General features: G+C 46.7%; 1 protein-coding gene and 1 pseudogene across 1 annotated transcript in view; both read left to right on the forward strand.

Annotated features, from left to right (window-relative positions):
* Positions 1 to 17,118, forward strand: part of LOC107185148 (CLIP-associating protein 1-like) — a 102,705-nt gene extending 85,587 nt beyond the window's left edge. The window contains exons 3-8 of the mRNA XM_015572487.1: positions 3,891 to 3,969; positions 5,958 to 6,061; positions 6,881 to 6,972; positions 9,972 to 10,047; positions 16,026 to 16,123; positions 17,031 to 17,118. Of these exons, the coding sequence (XP_015427973.1) occupies positions 3,891 to 3,969; positions 5,958 to 6,061; positions 6,881 to 6,972; positions 9,972 to 10,047; positions 16,026 to 16,123; positions 17,031 to 17,118 (537 nt within the window). The remainder of the gene's footprint in view (positions 1 to 3,890; positions 3,970 to 5,957; positions 6,062 to 6,880; positions 6,973 to 9,971; positions 10,048 to 16,025; positions 16,124 to 17,030) is intronic.
* On the forward strand, positions 8,641 to 9,102 carry LOC102768216 (annotated as a pseudogene).
* Positions 17,119 to 22,343: the final 5,225 nt, after the last annotated feature.

Genomic DNA, 22,343 nt, shown 5'->3' on the forward strand with positions numbered 1-22,343 from the left:
GCTTTGAGGCTTGGCTCCAGCTCTTAGGCCTCCGCTGCTGAAAGTAGGTTTCTGGCCTTTGCTTACAATGTTGCGAATCTGCTGGCTGAAGTCCGGTGGTATTTGTTAAAATGTTTCAAACTGCAGGCTCAGAGGCAGCAGGGGAACGTTGGTGTTGGTTTCCTCCGTCACTGAGGCAAGCAAGCCTCATGTTAGTTTCAAGCTGCCCATCTTGGCTGTCAGTTAATTTGCATATCTCGCTGATTAGCCAATGGGAAGGGTAGTGGTCGTATGCCAATTACCATGTTTCTCTTTTATTAGTGTAGATGGTGCTAATGAAGTGCCAAGTGTGTATTGCTTTTACCCAGCAGCTGTCCTTTTCACAATTTGTCTGAAGGAGATGACAGCACATGTGGAAGTGTGCCCTCATCACAGTGTTGTTTAAAGGAATGAGAAATTCTAACCCAACCTGAATGTCAGTAGGGAGTTCAGAGGATTGGTTTGGTCATTATGGTACCTAGCTTCAGTAGGACATCACAGTCACTGACAATGGGGGTGAGAGATTTATATTTTTTGATTTGGGAAGACTTCCATGGTATATTGAGTGAAAACTATATATCCTATATAATAAAAACATAGTATGCAAATTGTCCCCTCAGGCAGGAGTTCAACCAGGGGGTGGGGCTGGCCAGGGAAGGGAGCGAGGCCCTGGTGGCGGCAGGCAGCTGGGGAAGGGAAGGAGTTCCCGGCTGGCAGCCGCTAGGGACCCTACCAGAGCATGCATTTTGTGCACTGGGCCTCTAGTGTGTATACATAACAGTATATATATGAAATGGACCTCTTCATGTAAAATTCCTGTGCACAGTGTACATGCACAGATGTCTCAAGGGATGGTCATCAGCATATTAGCAGGCTTATCATTGGGCAGTGGGGTTTAGAGTGACCTTACGTTGGATTCATGTCCACTCTGACTGTCCCTCTCTTGCCTCGGTTAGCCATGCTGTTTTGTTTGTTTTCCAAGTGGCGCTTTTATAAAGAGAGGAGCTGGTATTTAGTGAGTACCTACTACAGTCAAACCTCTTTTCTTGAGCGTCTCTCATCTCGAACAATTCAGTTCGCATCTAAGTTGTTTGCAGGAAATATGTCTTGGTGTTCGAACCAAACTTCGGTTTTCCACCTGACAACCCTTTCATGCTGATACCTCATCGTGACAAAAGGGGTGTCTCAGGCAACAAATAGAGGAGGGAATGTTAATGTTGCTAAGGGTGTGAAAGAAACAGTGGTCACAGTTGAAGAGGTAGGAAAACTGTTGTTGATTTGGATAAAGGAAAGCAGTGAGCCAGTGACAGCGTTCCAGAGGCACTGATACCTGAACAAGCAAAGACGCTGCATGCTGACCTGAAAGGCACCCTGGAACGAAGGCGGTGGTTTGATATATTTTAGAAAAGAAGTGTGTATTTATAGATTCAGCAGTACATTAGACATGTACTATATATAAAAAGGGTAAAACAGAATCATCTGCGGGTCTAGAATGGGAAGACCTGATTCGGTTTTCGAGCAAATTGCTGTGGAGCAGCATTCGAAATGGATTAAGTTCGAGATCTGAGGTTCCACTGGATATTCCAGGCAATTTGTTAAAACTCTTAGCCCTCCTGTGTATTCCTTAAAGTCAATGTGTTATTGTTCCTATTGGACTGACAAAGCATTTTAAGCTCAGCTGGCCAGCAGGGGTGGTAGCTGGGATCCCACCCCAGATCTTTATTTATAAAGCCCTTGCACCTGTTCCTATACTCAGCCTCAGAGCACCAGAGAGGCTTGGAGCTGAGGCTGGCTGGGGGTTATCTAGTCCTGGCAGAGAAGTACTGTGACTTGCTCAAGGTCTTAAGCTAGCTAGGGGAGGAGCAAGACTGCACGTGGGTTCTGTGACTATGCTTTTGCTGTACTTGCACATGGCCTTGACTTAGGAGGTTTTGGTTAGTTCTCAAATTGGTCACTATCTGAACTTCTTGACTTGAGTCTCTCTAACTCTTTCGTCTTTATTTTCCTTATTTGCAAAGAGGATAATACAGTCTGCATCTCAGATTATTGGGAGATTACTCAGATTCACCCAAAAGTGCCTTAAAAACAATAAAGTACAATATGAGTGTGAAATACTGATTTTAGTCTTGTCAATGTAAGAAATGTTCAAACCTGTAGAGGTTTTTATTATTTTATTTGAGCCAAAATTGACGATATTTGCCAGGAGCAAGATCTCAAGTGCTCTGGAGAGTAACAGTTTTTTTTATTTTATGCATTTGGAATTAAGGAAGGATTATTATATGGAGGTGGGAGAAAGCAAGGCGGAGATTGGATTACAGGTACTATTCCAATTAACAAGATAAGGTGCTCTTGAGGGTGGTTACACTTATTTCAAAGGTGTGTTAACCTAGATCAGTGGTTCTCAACCTGTGAGTCGAGACCCCTTTGGGGGTCCAACGACCCTTTCACAGGAGTCGCCTAAACCCATTGGAAAACACATATATAATGACATATTGTTTTTGTGACTAATCACTATGCTTTAATTATGTTCAATTTGTAACAATGAAATTGCGGGTCACCACAACATGAGGAACTGTATTCAAGGGTCGCGGCATTAGGAAGGTTGAGAACCGCTGACCTAGATGTACAGAAACAAGGGACAGGGCTTGCTTGACAAAAAATAAGTCTTTGCTAAAGAAATTCCATGCCTGAGTGTGACTCCCCAGGGCTTATATTGCCATCATTTTTATGATGGCTAATGGATCTTTCCATAACTGACTCAGTGGTCTAATACATGATGTTGAAGTACAAAGGCATATTTGTGAAGTGAGTTATTTGCACATTTTGAAGTGAACATGCAGCCTACAACCTAGGTTAAGTATAAGAAAGTAAAACATACTAAAATTTGAGATGCCTACTAAAATAGAGACAGACTCAGAGAGCAGGAATAGAGACAGACTCAGAGAGCAGGCTAACAGATGGGAGGGGGCGGTGTTTAAAGGGCTGGAGTGGTGGTGGAGGGTTGAGCAAGAAGGAAAAATAACGGGCAGGACATGTCACCCCAAAATTAAAAAAGAAAGTTCTGAAGCAAGTCTCCTGGTAGTAAACTGGAGGTGCCTGGGTAGTTTGGCCAGCAGGTGGCACACGCAGCAGCACTGTGTCAATAAGATGGTCATTATTCACTGTGAGCTAGTTAGTTTTAAAAGACGGGTTTGTAATTGTTCCAAAAATTGCACCAAGGCAAAGCAGAGCCCAGCCTGATGCGAACGTGTTGTTTCGGCGTTAGCAGTACTGCCCTCACTAGGCGTTCATTGGACAGTAGCGCAACCCCAAGAAAAGGATGGTTGGCATCGTATTTAGGGTGCGCCGCTAGCAGTGCTGGCCAATACCTGGTTGGGTTGTGGTGACTGATTTGCAAGTCCCGGCCTCGCTGCGCGTTAGTGCACTTAAATTGACTGCAGCTCCCGAAGCAAACTACCAACTCCTAGTTTTCTGAGGCTTTTGAGAGAGCAAAGAGGCCGCTCGGTTTTACCCAGGAGGCCACGCGCCAGCCGCGAGACAATTTGCATATGTGCTCCTCGCTGGGGCGGGGCCAGGGGGCGGGGCTGCGTCTTATTCTCCCATTCTCGGCTCACGGGACTTGTAGCCAGGCTGTAGGAGCTTTTTATTTCGTTTTTCGCCTCCGACTGTTTCCTTTTGAAACTAAACGGCTCTATTTGTACAAGAGCAGCCCTCTTGATGACCAGTGTAATCTTGCCAGTCGGCACGCGCTCTCTGGGCGCTGGGACATCGCTTGAGCCAGAAATGTGGGGGCGCCCTGGGAACTGCTGGGCGAGGGCCCTGGGGCTGAGGCCGGCTGCTCACGGGGTCTCGGTGTTTCCCATTCATTGCAGGTGGCTCTTCTGGGCATGGACATCCTATCCGCGCTAGTCACCCGTCTGCAGGATCGGTTCAAGGCTCAGATTGGCACAGGTGAGCTGTGGGCAAGTGTGGGGCGGGTCCCCAGACTCTCCTCCCTCTGGCCCCCAGTCTCTTCAGTCTCCCCCAAATCCTGCAGTTAGCCGGGCCCAACCTCCCCGCCAGCGCCCCTGCTCCCCTCCTACCCGTCAACCATCTCCTTTAGCCCCAGTCTCCTGCTGGGGCTGCACCACTGCCCTCCCTGACCTCCCGACATCCCCATCCCTCCCAGACCCCGCCCTCCACTTGTGTGCTTCCAGCATTTGTGTTTTAGCACGAAGTATTACTGCTGATTTTTTTATTTCTGTGCACATTAGCTGTCCTAATTTAGCGCTGGCTGGCCCTGCTGGGCCCTGATCCCCCTCTGAGAGCAGTCCTTCCCTCTAAGCCAGTGGTTCTCAACCTTCCTAATGCCGCGACCCTTTAATACAGTTCCTCATGTTGTGGTGACCCCCAACCATAAAATTATCTTTGTTGCTACTTCATAACTGTAATTTTGCTACTGTTATGAATCGTAATGTAAATATCTGATATGCAGGATGTATTTTCATTGTTACAAATTGAACATAATTAAAGCATAGTGATTAATCACAAAAACAATATGTAATTATGTATGTGTTTTCTGATGGTCTCAGGCGACCCCTGTGAAAGGGTCGTTCGATCCCCAAAGGGGTCGAAACCCACAGGTTGAGAACCGCTGCTCTAAGCCGTCCTGCAGATGCCAGCAGTCCTGTGCTTCCAGGCGATGGGACTGCTGTTACCTCTCACTTTGTTACATCCTTACAAGCGTGTATTAAATCATCACTCTCTTACTTTGAAGGGAAAACAGTATGTCAGTAAAATGAAATGAAAATAACAACAGGTTTTATAGGTCCAGAGATAATTCCATCTCTAAATTCCTGACCTCTGCGAGTTTATGACAACATGAGCACCAGCCAGATCTGTGTGTGTGAGCATTCCTCACAGACGTCTCTGTGTCAGTTGGTCTACATATGCCTGGTATCTGTTACTTTCTTTTAACTTTCTGGTTAGTGTGCTCCTGTGTTAAGGTTGAGCTCTTTTCGCATCCAAATAAAACCCCCTTACTTTAAGAATTCAACATTTTAATAGGGTTTCACTTTCCTCCTAAGTTAACTGAATTGGTCAGGAATATCTTTTGTAAAAGAAAGGTTCATATTCAAGACTCTTAGGAGAGTCTGACCTCTGGAATGCCTGTATGTTTGGAGCACTGGCCAGTGGCCCGCCCCTGGGTGCCTGGAGGAGGGGGGAGAACAGATGCGCTCCGTAGGGGGGATAAGCACGCATGTGTCTTATGTAAAACAGAGACAAAGGATAGGTTGAGCCATAAGTGTCTGCACCTACCCCCAAGGAAATGTGCTGGAGCCCGTCTCTCTTACCTGAATTTCCTTTTGTGTTGACTCTTTCCTGCTAAGGTCTCCATTGACATCTTTTTTAAATATTTGACCAGCATGAAGATGTTGGGAGGTGGCTGGAGGAATGTGCGAGTCAGAAGACACATATACCCATGCAAAAAGGATTCTACTGATTCTTAGAGTAGTTCCCTGGACTTTAAGGAGAACAGTGCTGTGGGGATTGGTGCGGTTTTTTTGTTTTTATTTTTTAAAATATATTTTATTGATTTTTTACAGAGAGAAGGGGAGAGGAGGAAGAGGGATAGAGTGTTAGAAACATCGATGAGAGAGAAACATCGATCAGCTGCCTCCTGCACACCCCCCACTGGGGATATGCCTGCAACCAAGGTACATGCCCTTGACCGGAATTGAACCTGGGACCTTTCAGTCTGCAGGCCGACGCTCTATCCACTGAGCCAAAGCAGCTACGGCATTGGGGGGCGAGGGGAGGGGGCGGGGATTGGTGGTTTTAGATTAGGGACCTCATTTCCGCTAGGATTTGTCTTCCCAGCTAATGGAAATATCAACAGTTGGTGACACCTCCCCACCCCAACAGGTGTTCATTTGATCACTTTGCATTTTGATTTCCAGTGCTGCCAAGTTTAATAGACAGACTGGGAGATGCTAAAGACTCCGTGAGGGAGCAGGACCAGGCTCTGCTGCTAAAGATCATGGATCAAGCTGCTAATCCCCAGGTAGGGCGGTCGGTGGCCCTCGGCAGGCATGCGGGTGCTCCCCTAACATCAGTGGGTTACTCCATACAGAAAGACAACTTATTTTAAGCTGATGTATTGCAGATGGAAATTTTCATAGCTCCCCCACCACCCCCATATTTAAATAAATAATAAATAGCAAAGGGTGTATTTTGAATAAATTAGTGGACTTAACATGGGTTTTGAGTGCTTGGTTTAATCCATAAACTTGAGCTCATTTATGTAACCGTTTCTGTATTTCTTTGAAAAGAGCAGTTACGATGTCTGGGTGTCAGGAGGCCTGGCTGGTCTCTGTCTGCTAGTGAGCTGGGGCCGCTGGGACCCAGACACAGCCCTGCCTTCCAGAGTCTAGCTGTGCATTGCTGGGGAAGGGGCATGTTATTGGAAAAATCTTTCTAGGGAAGGTGAAAACTGGACTAGCCTTCAAAGATGAGCAGATGGTGGGCTCTGGGTGGGTGGAGACGGCTGGTCCAGGCAGGAGAGCAGTGTGGGTGTGATCTTTGATGTCACCCAACCTTTTGCGACCTCCCTTTCCTCACCCGTGAAATGGGGGCAGCTCTACCTCCTGTTGGGGTCGTTGGGAGAATGAAATACAATTATATGAAGAAATGTGTTTGGAGGAAATTTAACTTGATACACAAATAGTCACTATTTTCAGTGTGCTCGGCTGAAGATGACGAAATGGGGGGTAGAGGCTGGGACTGACTGGCCCCTGTGGAGAGTTCCTCTTTTCCTGGCCCCGAGTTAAACAGAAGGCTGCGGGAGTCTCCTCTCTTTTCACCTGTCCTTTGCCATCCGCAGTACGTGTGGGACCGGATGCTGGGCGGCTTCAAGCACAAGAACTTCCGGACTCGGGAAGGCATGTGTGTCTGCCTTGTCGCCACACTCAATGCGTAAGTCTGGGCGGGGCCTGAGGATTTTCTTGTCTGAGCTTTTTCATTTTTAACTTTTTATTTTGAAATAACTATTGATTTCAGGAAGTTGTAGAGAAATGTATTGGGAGAGTCGTGCAAACCCCCTCTCCCTCCTTCCCCCAATGTTATCATGTTGCCTGTGCAGTGACAACACAGGAAATTAATATTGATACAACCCATGGAGCTTATTCACATCCCTCCAGTCACACACATGTGAGTGCAGTTCTGCGCAGTTCTGTCACGTGTGTAGTTCCATGTCAAGGTACAAAGCTGTGTGTCACCCCAGGCTCCCTCACACGGCCCCTTTGCAGTTAGTCCCTAACCTCTGGCAGCCACTAGTCCATTCTCCACCTCGATGCCTTTATTCCAAGAATGTTATGTAGATGGAATCATACACAGTGTAACCCTTTGAGATGGGCTTTTTTCATTCCACTTGAGGTTGCATATATGTTGCTTAAACAATGGTTCATTTCTTTTCATTGCTGAGTAGAATTCCATGCATAGATATATCAGGATTTGTGTAACCATTCAGCTGTTGAAGGACATTTGAATCACTCCCAGTTTTTTGCTGTTACAAATAAAGCTGCTCTGAACACTTGTACAAGTTTGTTTCAGCATCAGCTTTCATGTCCCTTGGGTCAGTGCTCAAGAGTGCAATGGTTGCCCTAACCGGTTTGGCTCAGTGGATAGAGCGTCGGCCTGTGGACTGAAGGGTCCCAGGTTCGGTTCCGGTCAAGGGCATGTACCTTGGTTGCGGGCACATCCCCAGTAGGAGGTGTGCAGGAGGCAGCTGATCGATGTTTCTCTCTCATCAATGTTTCTAACTCTCTGTCCCTCTCCCTTCCGCTCTGTAAAAAATCAATAAAATATAGTTTTTTTAAAAAAAGAGTGCAATGGCTGTGCACTGGTAAGTTTATTTTTAGTTTTTTTAAAAATAACTTTCTTCCCTTCGTATGACTGATGTCCCCAATGGGTGCACCACTTCCCAGAAGTACTACAATACCAGGTGGATGCGAGGTGTGGATGGAGCGAGCTCCTAGGCCATTTCTCTCCTCCAAAAATCCACTTGATATGCTGTCCTTGGATGGAGGCCGTATCCGGTGTTAAACTGATAAGGCTAAGTGATCATTTTTAGTTTTAAAAGAAACTGCCAAACTATTTTCCCGAGTTGTCTATACCATTTTACATTCCCACCAGCAATGTGTGAATGAATCAATTTCATCACATCCCTGCTAGCATTGAATGTTATCACCATTTTAATTTTAGCCATTTTGATATGTGTGTGGTGATATCTCATGGTGTGCATTTGTATTTCCTTATGTGACTGTTGATGTGATTATTTTTCATGTGCTTATTTGTAGGAAAGGCTTTTTTAAAATTGAAATTACAAATCATCTTTTCTGATTGTGTTACAAAAAAATTAAATAAAGAAGAAAATGATGATTACCCATAATTCTAGCACCTTCAGATAATCACTGTTAACTGTGGTGCATTTTACTCCAGTCTCTAAAGTTACATTATTTTTATAAGCAAAATTGGGATGATAACATTTCTATCACCATGTAAATTCCCCCTCCTAAGGTGTTAGCCTTTTTAGTGCCATTAAATTTGGCCATATGTATAGGAAACTTAAAAAAAAAATGTTGCTCTTTCTGCCATCGGTCCGTGCCGCCATCATGGTGCGCATGAATGTCCTGGCTGATGCTCTGAAGAGTATCAACAATGCCGAAAAGAGAGGCAAGCGCCAGGTTCTCATCCGGCCGTGCTCCAAAGTCATCATCCGGTTTCTGACTGTGATGATGAAGCATGGTTACATTGGCGAATTTGAAATTATTGATGACCACAGAGCTGGGAAAATTGTTGTGAACCTCAGAGGCAGGTTGAACAAGTGTGGAGTAATCAGCCCCGGATTTGATGTGCAACTAAAAGATCTAGAAAAATGGCAGAACAACTTGCTTCCGTCCCGTCAATTTGGTTTCATTGTACTGACAACCTCAGTGGGCATCATGGACCATGAAGAAGCAAGACAAAAACACACAGGAGGGAAAATCCTGGGATTCTTTTTCTAGGGATGTGATACATATGTGGAAATAAAATGCCTTCAAAGGACAAAAAAAAATGTTTCTAGCCTTTGATTGTAGTAGTTTTACTTTTTTTTCCCCAAATATATTTCTTTATTGATTTCAGAGAGGAAGGGAGAAGGAGAGAGAGATAGAAACATCAGTGATGAGAGAGAATCATTGATTGGCTGCCTCCTACACACCCCTATTGGGAATGAGCCCACAACCCAGGCGTGTGCCTGTGGCCAGAATCGAACCTAGGACCCTTCAGTCCACAGGCTGACGCTCTATCCACTGAGCCAAGCCGGATGGGGTTGATCGTAGTAGTTTCACTTCTAAGAGTTTATCCTAAGGAAGCAGCCAGCTTGCCAGAGAGTTGTGTTCACAAAAGCTGTCTGTGCCCGTGCTTACGACGTGGGCCCTTGTGAACACATGCTCGCCACAAGCAGGTTCAGTCGGAATCCTCTGCAGCCACGTCATCAGTCTTTGATTCAGCTCTTACTACCTGAATGCCAGTGCGCGCATCGAGCTGTGCACAGTGTAGTTGAGTGTGCCAAGCTGGGCAGAGTAGGAGCCATTACATGAAAAAACAGTAATGCAGAGACAGCCATGTGGGAGGTGAGCTGGCTGGAAGGGCTGGGGCTTGGCTTGGCCCAGCGTGGGGCCAGGTGGAGAGAGCCCGAGTGCCAGGGCGAAGACGCGCCCGGGAGAGGCACTCATGTTTCCGAACTCAGTGCCCGGGGCCGCCACAGCACCTTTATTTTGGATCCAGGTGGGAAAGGGATGGAGAAGATGGGAAGATGAGAGCCTGGTGCGAGGGGTGATAGGCCCTGGGCACGGAGCAGGGAGGTGAGTGTGGGCAGAATAGCTTCTGTTTCTTCTTTCTCACCGATGATAAAACACTCCTTTTGTTTTCAGCTCCGGAGCACATACTTTGACACTAAACAAGATTGTGCCACATATATGTAATTTACTTGGAGATCCAAACAGTCAGGTGAGTGTGTTTCCCTGAGAATGGTCATTGGTTTAGACAGCTAACATGCTTGTTGGTGTTCTATGTATACCTGATGGTGGGTGGGACTATTCATCTTTATAGAACTCTGATTACTGTTTAAGATCATGACCCCAGTAGCGTTTATAAGATACCATTGGTAAATGTGGCGGCCACTCTGCCCTCTTTCCACATGGGGCTGAGACTTCATGAGCCTGTAAAGTGATGTCCTCCAGACCAGCCTCCAGGATCCCATCACTCTGGCCACCATCTCTGCGGCTGGAAGAGGGTGGGCCTCGGGGAGGATGCCCAACACTGATTGGAGGTGAACACTGTGGGTGGGGATTGACCGGAAGTTGTGAGGGGACTGCTCTAGGCCTGGAAATGTTCATGGTTTGCTTTGGGTAGCCGCCATGCTGGTGTGTACCTGTGGAAACTCCTTGAACCCTTGACAACTGTAGACATTTTATATAAATTTTACCTAAATTCAAAAACAGAACAAAACATGAAAACGAGGCCCCACTTCCTGAGCTGACGGGAGGGACAGGAGTGGGTAACCCGTGGCCAGGTGCCATGTCCCCGGGCTGGGCAGGTCTGGGCCAGCTCGTTCACAGCTGAGTCCTCTGGTCCCCGTTCACTCATGTAGGCTGTTAAGAAAACATTTCAGGGTGGAAAATAGGAAAATAGTAACACAAACTTACCAAGGATACATTTGTATAGTAAACAGGTCTTCATTTTATGTATTTTTATTTTAAAATCTTTATTAATTGATTAATTTGAGAGAGGGAGGAAAGAGAGAGAGAGAGAGAGACAGACATTTGTCATTCCACTTATTTCTGCATTCACTGGTTGATTCTTGTATGCGCCCTGACTGGGGGATCAAACCTGCAACCTTGGCATATGGGGATGATGCTCTGACCAACTGAATTCCAGCCAGGGCCGAACAGGCCTTCATGATTGCTCAAGTCCCTACAGAGAGCCTCGCTTCCACCAGCTCCTGGGACCCGCCCATGCATTGTCTTATCCTCTCTTCTGGCCCTGAACCCCAGTTGCACTTTCGCACCCTCTCAGCTGCCGCTCTGCTGCTTTTCCTCCCAGCCTGGCGTCTCAGGCTCACTGCCCCACTGTCTCGTCTCCTCGGCTGGCGCCTACTTCTCGCCATTCATCTCTTACCCAGCCGCAGTGAAAATGCATAGTTAACATCCAAATACAATTGTTAGATATTTTTATTTATGGAATCATACTTTATGTTCAGTATTAATTTAAACATTCTAGATTACCTGATGAGTTATTGGCCCCCTCCCCTTTTTGGTGTTGTCTCCATTTTTGTGTTCTGTGGAAAAGTCCTTTATAGAGGCCACACTTGGAGGGTATCCTTTAGTGGAGCAGGAAAGCCAGCCTGGCTAGTTGAACTTACTTGTCCCTAATGCAGTTGCTTACTTAGCCACAGGTGATGAGTAGTCACGCTGGGCCTGTGGGAGATGGACATTTCTGGTGAAATGAGGTTGGTGCTCCCTGGACAGCTGTGAGCAATCTGACAGTCAGAGTGTTCCAGATGGAGTGCTCAAGGGTCATGTACTCACACCTGCTTTTGGAGTGTGTGGTCAGCACGGATGCGTGTGCAAGCGCAGACGCACACGAGCCGCATCCCCAGCACCCTCCTGCCAGGAAACTTCCCAGCCGCTTCTCCGATCCCATCCACTTACCCATGCCTCCTTCACCTGAGGCTGTTTTCCACGGATTTTCTTAGAGTGACAGGTAGGGGAGAGGCACAGAGAGGGAGACACCAATGTGAGAGAGACACATCCGTTGGTTGCCTCCCACACACACTTGGACCAGACACCAGACATTGAGCCCACCACCAAGGTACGTGCCTTTGACCGGAATGAAACGGAAGGCCCTTCTGGGCTTGGCCGATGCTCTAACCATTGAGCAACCAGCCAGGACTTGCCTTTAACTTTTCATTAGTCTTGCCCTTGAGGGTCAGGACTGTGACTGGCTCCTCTTCCTGTCCCAGGACTGCCTTCCAGCAGTGTGAGGGTTCAGTAGACACCCCACAGCTGCTTGAATGACTTGCCCTTCTTAGCGTTTGTCTCAGGCCAGAGAGGACAGTGGTATCTGGGCAGTGCTGCCGCCGTGCTCCCTGCCTTCAGCGCTCGCATGGGGAGTTCGCCTGGCTCTGCAGGAGGCCGCGGACCCTGGGCGTGAACTCTGGACACCTCTCCCTTAGGGGGCGTGAGTTCATTTGCATATTGGTCTGGGCAGAGGGACTCGCAGTGGGAAACCCCTCCGTACAGATAGAGGGGTGTTGCTTAGGATACTTTCGCTGGAGCCGTGGGAGAAGCATTGTCCTGCATCATGTGGAGGAGCTCTAGGCTTTGTTAGTGAGCAGTCATTTCCCAGAGACTGGCTCAGTCCTTGGGCTTTGTCCTTGGCAGCTGTCCCCAGAGACACAACCCAGGCCCAGCCCAGCCGCCTGCATGCTCCGCCTGCCTGGTTGACGAAAGCCTGGTGCTTCCCGTGTTCCGCCTGTTTTAACTTTTCTGTCCTGAGAGCTTGAAACCTGCACGGACACTGAGAACGAGAGTGCATCTCATTGCCATCATCGAGCTTCAGCAGCTGATGAGACAAGGCCAGTTTAGTTCCATCTGTGCTCCCTCCCCCGTCCCAATATTTTGAAGCAAATCTTAGACAGCATTTCATTTACTTCTTTAAAAAAATGTTTTTATTGATTTCAGAGAGGAAGGAGACGGGCAGAGAGATAGAAACATCAGTAATGAGAGAGAATCATTGATTGGCCACCTCCTTCACACCCCGTACTGGGGATTGAGCCCACAACCCAGCCATGTGCCCTGACCAGGAATTCAACCGTGACCTCCTGGTTTATAGGTTGATGCCCATCCACTGAGCCACACAGGTCAAGCTCATTTAATTCTTAAATACTGTAAAAGATAAGACTCTTTTCATACAGAACCTTAACACTGTATTCCCTCCTGTCCACCAGGAACGAGTGGTTCTCATGTTATCAAGTCCCCGCCAGTGACCCCTTTCCCTCAGTGTCACGTGTTTGTGGTGTACCGCATTCCTCTTGGCAAGGGTGGAGACGCACGCCCCTGAGTTCCCTGCGGCCCTTCGCCTCCTCAGGTTTCCTGTGGCGAATCCCTTCCCTTCCCTGTGTTACACTGAGATTTTACCTCCTGAGCTGAGGATAGGGTTTCCTTCCCGGAGTGCAGTTTGCAGAGCTAGGATGACAGTGGCTCCAGCACAGGCAGCGTGCTGAGACGTCACTCACCATAGGAAGTCTCTGTTCTAGATCAGGACTTACGTGCGCATCTTTAAGTGTCTGAGGATTGTTGGTCTCGGCACTCCCTGCAGCTGGACCTGAACTGGGCTGAGCCAGCTGTGCTCCGAACGGGGAGCCTGTGCCCAGGGCTGCAGGCCATGGCAGTGCCCGTGAGGCCCCGCTGAGTCCGCAGGGGTGTGTCACCTGCTCTCCAAGGCAGGCTGGCTGGGGCTGTTCTCCCAGGAGAGGGTAGGTGTGCTTCCCATCAGCTTACCGCACCCTTCCTTTCTCTGGAGGTGGAGCCGTCCCTCAAGTTGTAAGATTCACAGGGATCTCTATTTTGACATCCTCAGTGGAAGGCAGTGTTCTAAGGTGAGAAGGATGAGGGCCTGCACTCAGGCAGCAGCCAGCTCCCTGCCCTGCTGGTCACCTGCTGTGGGCCCAGCAGGTGGCTGGCCTCACTGCCCCAGGCCCCATGACACGGTCCACAGAGGCCCTGCGAGGATGGCTGCAGATGCAGAGACCTCAGGATCTGTAAAGCATTCAACTCAGGCCCGGCAGGTAATGCTGAACCTGTGGGCTCTTGTCTTGTGCAGTCCTACTGGCCTGAAATGTTAGGGCTCCTTCTTGTGGTGAGTTTGAGGTAGACAAAAATACACTTTTTTCTGAACATTTGAAAGTGTCTTATAGACATGATATTTTTAGTCCTGATGCTTTATACTGTGCATCTCCTAACAGGACATTTTCTTATATAAGCACTAGTGGCCCAGTACACGGATTTGTGCACATTGAAAGGAAATTAATTAGAAGAAATATTTTAATATCACTATTCTCTATAATAGAAGTGTCAACCAAATTCATGTTTGACAATGACAGATTGAAACATACGCATGAGATTGGTGCCAGCGAGAGCTTTATATGTATCGTGGAAGCACAAGTCAACTTAGCCTGGTCCACCATTTCTTCTTTTCAGTCGGGTCAAGTTTCTAAACTTTCTAAATCTCCATTTTCCTGCTAATGAAAAGAAAATGGGATTCCACCCAGTCTATCTACCTCCTGCCCTGCCCAATCCCGGCTGATCTGCCCCTGTGCAAGCTGCCGCCCCACCAGGAAGGGTCATGGATCCGGGTCCCGGGACTGCGGACAGCCTCAAGCACTGTCCCCAGCCTGGCAGGGTCACAGATCTGGGTCCCGGACTGCGGACAGCCTTACCTGCTGCCGCCTGCCTTCAGTACGCAAATTGGCCGCCATCTTGTTGCTTCAGGGTGGGGGTCCCCACTGGGGTGCCTGGCCAGTCTGGGTGAGGAGATGATGGCTGTTTTTAGGCTGGTGGGCAACTGAGGCTCCCAACCTCTCCTTTTTTTCTTTTTTTTATTCTGGGATTTATTTACCTTCTATAGCTGTCAGCTGAGCTGAGAGCCGGCTTTAGCTCTGAGGCCTGGCGTTTCTTTCTTTCTTTTTTTTTATGGGAGAGTGAGAGGGAGGAGAGAGAGAGAGAGAGAGAGAGAGAGAGGGAGGGAGGGGGAGAGGAGAGAGAGAGAGAATGAGAGTTGTACAGGTGGACCCGATGCAGTGACTCTGCAACATTGTTTCTTAGAGTTGCAGCTCAGAGTCTGGCAGCGGCAGGCAGGAAACCTTGGCCTCCTATTCACTTCAGCTGCCTGGCTGCTGGTCGCCATCTTGGTTGGCAGTTGATTTGCATATATCCTGATTAGCCAATGGGAAGGGTGACGGGGTTATGGCCAGTTTGCATGTTTCTCTTTTATTAGATAGGATAGCTATCTCATTTTCACATTCAATAAATTTAATATTGGGATAATGGTAATGTGTAATAGACAGTTCATAGTTGAGTTTCCCCTAGTTTCTTTTTTTTTTTTTATTCCATTCTGCCCTTGAGCCTTATTTATTGCTGCCTCCTTTGTTCATATTTGTGTTTGTCCTGGCTGCTTACTTGCTCTTCCCGAGGCTCACGCCCTTCACTCTGCTCCCAGGCCCTTGTGCAGGCTGCGCCTCGCTTGGCAGCTGCCTCATTGCATCCTTTCCTGGTAAAATGCACATTCAGGCACATTCCAGGTGGTTCCTTCCTCCCCAGAGAACATTCCTTGGTCTCCTGTGGTGTGCGTGTCCCCTCCCTAAACTACCAGCTCTTTGTACTCTTGTATAAAATGATTTTATTACAGTCTCTCCTGTATTAAATGTAGAATATATGGAATTTTCCCCATTTCCTTTCTAGAACTGTGAGTGTTTTTCCCATTTTTAATTTTTTAATTTATGAGCTTCTTGAATACAGGCCGTACTGCCCATTTTCCTTACTCACTTAGTGTTTGACCTAAATCCAGAGTACTTTACATGGTGTTTTTATTGTCCGTATAATTTAACTTTCTAATTTGGAAAGATGCCCTGAAAATTCTAGTTTTCTGACATCATCTTAAAGAATGAAGAAAAAACAACTAAGGGATATGGACTTGAATGTGTATATGGGAATAGGACCTAAGTTTTTCTACTCTTTGGGATTGTACCTACAGAGTCAGAACTGTTAACCGAGGTTTCATCTGGTCAAATATCTAGAAAGGATTGTATACACAGTTGCACTGGTAAAATGGCGATGAACTTGGGGTGGTGTGTAGCCTGCTGTGTCCCAGCAGGAAGTGCTGTGGGATGACACCGAGAGCTATAAGATCTCTTCTTTTACATCTAGGTTCGAGATGCAGCAATAAACAGCTTGGTGGAAATTTACAGACATGTAGGAGAACGTGTGAGGGCAGACCTCAGTAAGAAAGGATTGCCGCAGTCCCGGTGAGTTCAGACTTTTTTCCCTTCTTCTGCTCTTCCTCCTACTCTTTTTCAGTTAACATTTTGGTTTGCACTTCTTTTGTTGTGATAAATTTTCAGAGAATGTATGGTTAGTGGATTGGTGATGGGAGAGATTGTCCTGATCGTATGGTATGTCAGAGGTCCCTTCCCATTCCAATTCCTCAAAAGTAAGACTCTCACCCAGACATCTAGCCAAGTGCCAGGCCATCCCTGATTTTAGAAGCATATTTAAAATGGGTGGATTTTGAAAATTCACCATTCTTTTGGTTCAGATGGTTCTATATATTATATACACACAGCACCTCGTTATAATATGTGCTTAGAATATCTTTGAGTGAGTGGAGCCTTTCTAAGAATGAGTTTGGTTGGGAAAACATCTTTGAAATGGTAGTTTTCTGTTCAGTAATGTCAGCCTCCCCATGAAGAAGCTGGGGGTCAGCATCTTATCAGACCCAAGGCAACTTGAGTGCACAGATGTCTCTGTTGTGTCTGAATTTAAAAATTAATGGAGAGTTGGATGTGCATAATTTGAACTGTGATGCAGAAACCTTGCACCAAATGAATTTCAAACCCCTTGCCCCAAACCCCATTCCTTTAAGGGAGAAAGTCATGTGAAAACCCTGGGAGTTAGAGGCGGACTGCACTCACAGAGCAGCTGGTCAGAGCCTGTCCTTGTGGCCACGGCAACAGCAGAGGCCCAGAGACATGCATTGAGCTCACACAGCCGAGTCAGAGCTGGCCTGAAGCTCTGTTCTCTGCCTCGCCTTTTCGTTTCTTCATCCTGTTTGACAAGAGTTCACAGAGCACCCAGGCATGGGACGGAATATTGAAGTATACAGGGGTCTTGATGTCCCTTAATTGGATGTGACAGTGGGCCCCTCACCCTAAGGACGGGGTTCCACGAGCAGCTGAGTGGGGCTATCTTCTTTCTTGCTGAGTCATGTCGGACCTGGTATCGCTCTCACTATGGGCCCTGAGCTGTGCACAAGGCAAGGAGATGGGCCGTTAACTACTCTTCATGTGCTTACAAAGATAATCTCCGAGAATAAAGGTTTTTTGCCCATGTTTTACTAACCTCAGCCTTCTGGATTGTGAATGAATGGTGAGAACACTTATGGTGAGAGACAAAACTTAGAGACGAAACTACTGAACAATCTCTTGGGCAAAATTTGAGGGAGGACACAGATGAACGGCAGAGCAGGGGCTGGAGGCAGAGGGCTGTTTGATGATGTCACGATCATTGTTGGGAAAACAGGCCTTAGGCAGCAAGACTCTCCTGCTCCAGGATGGCTCTTCATGCACTGCAGCTCACAGGGTCCAGGGCCCTGAGCGGACCGGCAGCGTACACGGTGGGGTTCCTGGGTAATGCTCGAAGGTTGCTGCGGTGAGACCTAGAGGTGGGTGCAGGAAGGAGCCGGCACTGCTGGCCGGATGGCTTTCTGGAGACGCCTGCTTGCAGGGTTGGCCCTGGGCCGTGTCTGGAAACTTGGATGTGGGAGGATTCCCAGTGTCCCTGAAGAGCGACATGAGAGTGGCTCCCTGTGGCCCACGGCGCAGGCCTTACGCTGAGCCCCTGCTTCCCTTCAGGGAGTCTGACATTTTGGGAAGTACTGGGCAGAGGGTGTCTGTGTGACCAGCCCCGATAAAACCTCCAGGCACTGAGACTAATGAGCAGACCGCCTTTCCCAGGGGTTCCCCACCCGTTGCTGGGAGATTAACCACGTCCTGTGTGACTTCACCAGGGGAGGCTCTAGGAAGCTTGTGCCTGGCGCACTGGTCCTCACCCCGCGCACCTTTTCCAGTTGCTGGTTTTTCTTTGTGTTCTTTTACTCCGATTGTCCTGTAATAATTACAGCTGTGAGTATGACTATATGGTGAGTTCTGTGAGTTGTGTTAGCAAATTGTTGAATGTGGGAGTGGCCTAGAGGCCCCTCAGCACAGAGGGTGCTTCAGGTAAGGCCCCAGAGGCAGTGGATGCCAGAGCCCAGGCATGCGTGTCGTGTGCTTCCTGCTAATCCTTTTTTTTTTTTAATGAGAGAGAGAGAGAGAGAGAGAGAGAGAGAGAGAGATGTCAATCAGTTGCCTCTCGTACACGCCTGGACTGGGGATCAAACCCGTAACCTGGGTATGTGCCCTGACCATGAATCAAACCCACCACCTCTGGTGTATGGGGCAACACTCCAACCAACTGAGCCACACCAGCCAGGGCCACATACTTTTAGAAAATATATAAAAAGCTACAGAAGAGCTGGGCCTGTGTGAATAGGAATGGGGGTTTCTGCTATTTCATGTTATCTAAAAATTTCCCCCCTAATTCTGAACCAAATGGAGAAGGTAGTCCTGTTAGAATGGACACACATGGTCACAGCCGTTCTTGTGAATGCACAGGGCTTGGAGAGTGAGGCTGGCGGTTCTTTAAAAACGTGCTCTAGTGAAAGAAGCTGAAACCAGGTTTCTCTGGATTTATTGCAAGACAGTTACCTAAGGTCTAGCACTGTGAGTGTCGGAGGCTCTGGCTGCCACCTTTATTCTGTCAGGGATGTGTCCACATGGAACGAGACTTGTAAAGAATCCTGCTGTTTGGGAAACTCAGTGTCTGCTCTGTGTGGCTCCGATAGTTGACTTGAGTACTTGACTATTCTAGACCTCTGTTACATCATTATAGATTTTTTTGTTATTATGTGAGCATAACAGATTTTTCAGCTTAGCAGGATTCCATAGGACTAATGAAATCTTGTAGAATTTGCTTAATGCTTTCTAAAACTTGAGTTTTGTCCTGGAATGAAAATGTTGACCTCCTATGAGTTTGCTCATTGAGAACTACATTTGAGAAGAAGGTTAACTATAACTCTAAAAAAATACATGATGTAAAAGAATGCCTTCATCATACCAGCTAAATAACTTTAACAAGAGCAGACTCATCTGAGCAGCAGTTCTTTGTTCATTCACAGTTGGGAAGTGCCTGTCACGTTGGAGGAGCTGGTATTAGGGGTTTGGGTTACATGTTAAAAGCTGTTTTAGCCTTGTTGTCTGGTGGCTAAAATCATATTTGAGCCAAAAAGTAAAGCAGAGATTTTCAACCAAGTCTCCATGTTAGCAGGTCTCTCCCCCCACACAGGATCTCAGCATTGCTGAGCTGTGAACTTTAGTTAGGATAGTCTTCGGCCATTATACATTGTTTAACACATTATTTTCGCAGTTCATGCACGTGATATGTGCAGAGAGTAAGTGCACAGTTTGTAGCTATCCAGGGTGGCATGCCATATGGTTGCGTGATGTTTGTGTGGCATGCTGGGCACCCTCTGTCACTCCTGTGGCTTACTTCCATAGACACGTGCTTTCACACGCTATGGCATTCCCCATCCTCCTAGTGGACATGCCGGGCGATATTTGTATCAGTGGTATATTTAGTTTGGAAGCTGTGGGTAAAAGACTGGTGTTAAGTTTGTCTCTGGTTCCATCATTTGGGAACCAATTGCCTGGAACAGCAGCTGCTTTAAACCTGGAGGAACTTTAATTTATAGAGGGAGCCGATGCATGCCATCTGATGCACTGTGGCCATGTGGCCAACTTACAGTGACCCTGCAGTTTTGAATAGTTCTCATAATGTTTGGTTTGCTATTTCAATCTATTTAAAATTTATGGACATTCACTAGACATTATTACTTACTGATTGTATAGTTAAGGGAAAAATGGAAGCTTTCTCGTTGTAAATTTGCTTGCTAAAGCTTAGTGCTGTAGAGAGGGCCCACGGCAAGAGCAGGATGAGAGATGTGCTTGGCAATGTCTGCTCTCGTTTCTGAGTTTGTTACTGCCAGGGATGTATGCAGAGGAGCTGACGAGGTGGATAAGAGATGGAAGAAAGGCAGGTCCTTACCCCTTTGCCATTTTTCTGCAGAAGCAATGCTGTCACCTGGCTTCTGGCTGCTTTTGTACCTGTTGCTCTGTCTCCAAATACTGTGCATGTACTGCTAAACCTTAGGTTTTTTTGTCACAAGAACTTTACTTTGCATCATGCAGGGTAAATTTCAGCTCTTTCTTTCTAACCTCCCTCATGTATAGCTGCCATCTCCACACCCACCAAATATAGTCATGTTTTAATTTTGATGAGAACATTTAGTTCATATTATAGTTAAGTATGCCACGCACTATCTATATTTGGTGAATTATGATTACTTTACCTTTCCCCCCCATCCTTCTGTTTGTCCTGGGTTATTAATCATATTTCATGTGCGTAGTGTCCACATCTTACCCCGAGGACTGTCTGTGTACTGCCAGTTGTGGACGTGACCTTGAGCCTGTCTGGTCTGACGGGCTGCCTCTCTGCCTTCGCAGCCTCAATTTTACGTATTCTCCTGGCAGCTCTACCAGCATGTTGGGGCTTCACTTCTCCTTTCTCTGCAGAGGCATCTGGTGTTTTTTGTTTTTGTTTTTGGTGGGGGGTGGGGGACACACACCATGTCTCTTTTGGTTTTCTCTCTTATTTTAGTTATGCATATCCTCTATTAGCTTTCTCAGAAAAGATGTGGAGGAGACTTTCTTTGAGTCTGAGAAGATCTTTATTCTGTTTTGATATTGGTAGTTTGTCAGGGTTTAGAAATCTAGGTTGAAAGTCATTTTCATCCAGAATGTTAAAACTGATGTCCATGTATTCCAGCTTTTAGTGTTTCTTTCTCCTGAGAAGTCCAAAGTCATTCTGATTCTGCAGTCTATCAAAGTAGGTAACTTTGATTTTCTGTCTCTAGAGTTTGTCTGAAACTTTATGGTGAGGAGTCTTATAGAGACCATTTTCATTGCTTGGAGGGCCTTTCAACTTGGAACCTTGTGTTTGGATCTGGGCTAATTTCTTTACCAGTATCTCTATATCTATCTATACTTATCTACCTACCTAAAAATAATTCACTATTTTTTAAAATATATTTTTTTATTAATTTCTTAGAGGGGAAAGGAGAGATAGAAACATCAATTATGAGAAAGAGTCATGGAATAGCTGCCTCCTGCACCCCTGATGACCCTACTGGAGATGGAGCTTTCAACTCCTGGCATGTGCCCTGACCTGGAATCGAACTGTGACCTCCTGGTTCATGGGTTAATGCTCTGCCACTTGAGCCAGTTAATGCTCTTTACTGGCTGGGCTAGACTATTTTTTAGAGCCATTCTAGATTTATAGAAAAGCCGATTATTCCTCTCCTCCTCTATTTAGTTTCCCCTGTCCTCATCTATATATTTTTTTCTTTTTAAAATATATTTTATTGATTTTTTACAGAGAGGAAGGGAGAGAGATAGAGAGTTAGAAACATCGATCAGCTGCCTCCTGCACATCCCCCACCGGGGATGTACCCGCAAACCAGGTACATACCCTTGACCGGAATCGAACCTGGGACCCTTCAGTCCACAGGCTGACGCTCTATCCACTGAGCCAAACCGGATTCGGCTATATTTTAAAAGACTTTGTGAAGGATTGGTATTAATTCTTGTTTAAACATTTATTAGAATTTACCAAGTGTTCACCATCTGGGCCTTTGCTTTAGGGCAATGGTTCTCAACTTTCTTAATGCCGCGACCTTTTAATACAGTTCCTCATGTTGTGGTGACCCCCAATTTCATTGTTACAAATTGAACATAATTAAAGCATAGTGATTAATCACAAAAACAATATGTCATTATATATGTGTTTTCCGAGGGTCTAGGCGACCCCTGTGAAAGGGTCGTTTAACCCCAAAGGGGTTGCGACCCACAGGCTGAGAACCGCTGCTTTAGGGGGATGTGTTTTGATTACTATAATTAATGTCTTTTGGTATAGGTCTATTAGCTAGGGCTGCTGCTTCTTTATTTTTTGTTCTTTGTTGTTGTTAATCCTCACCCGAGGATATTTTTCCGTTGATTTTTTAGGGAGAGTGGAAGAGAGAGGGAAAGACAGAGAGAGAAACATCAATGTGAGAGAAACACATTGATTGGTTGCTTCCTGTAGGAGCCCTCACCAGGGCCCGGCCCGGGCCGGGGAGTAGCTTGCAACCAAGGTACTGTCCCCAAGGTACATGCCCTTGACTGGAATTGAACCCAGGACCCTTTGATCCGCAGGCTGACACTCTGTCCACTGAACCAAAAAGGCTAGGGCACTGCTTCATTTTTTTTTTATTAAGGATCCTTGTATATGAGCAGCTTTTGTACTGTTGCTTTCAAGAATTTGTCTTTTCTCTTG

Source organism: Myotis davidii, unplaced genomic scaffold (genome assembly GCF_000327345.1).
Source record: "Myotis davidii unplaced genomic scaffold, ASM32734v1 scaffold249, whole genome shotgun sequence".
Taxonomy (NCBI): domain Eukaryota; kingdom Metazoa; phylum Chordata; class Mammalia; order Chiroptera; family Vespertilionidae; genus Myotis; species Myotis davidii.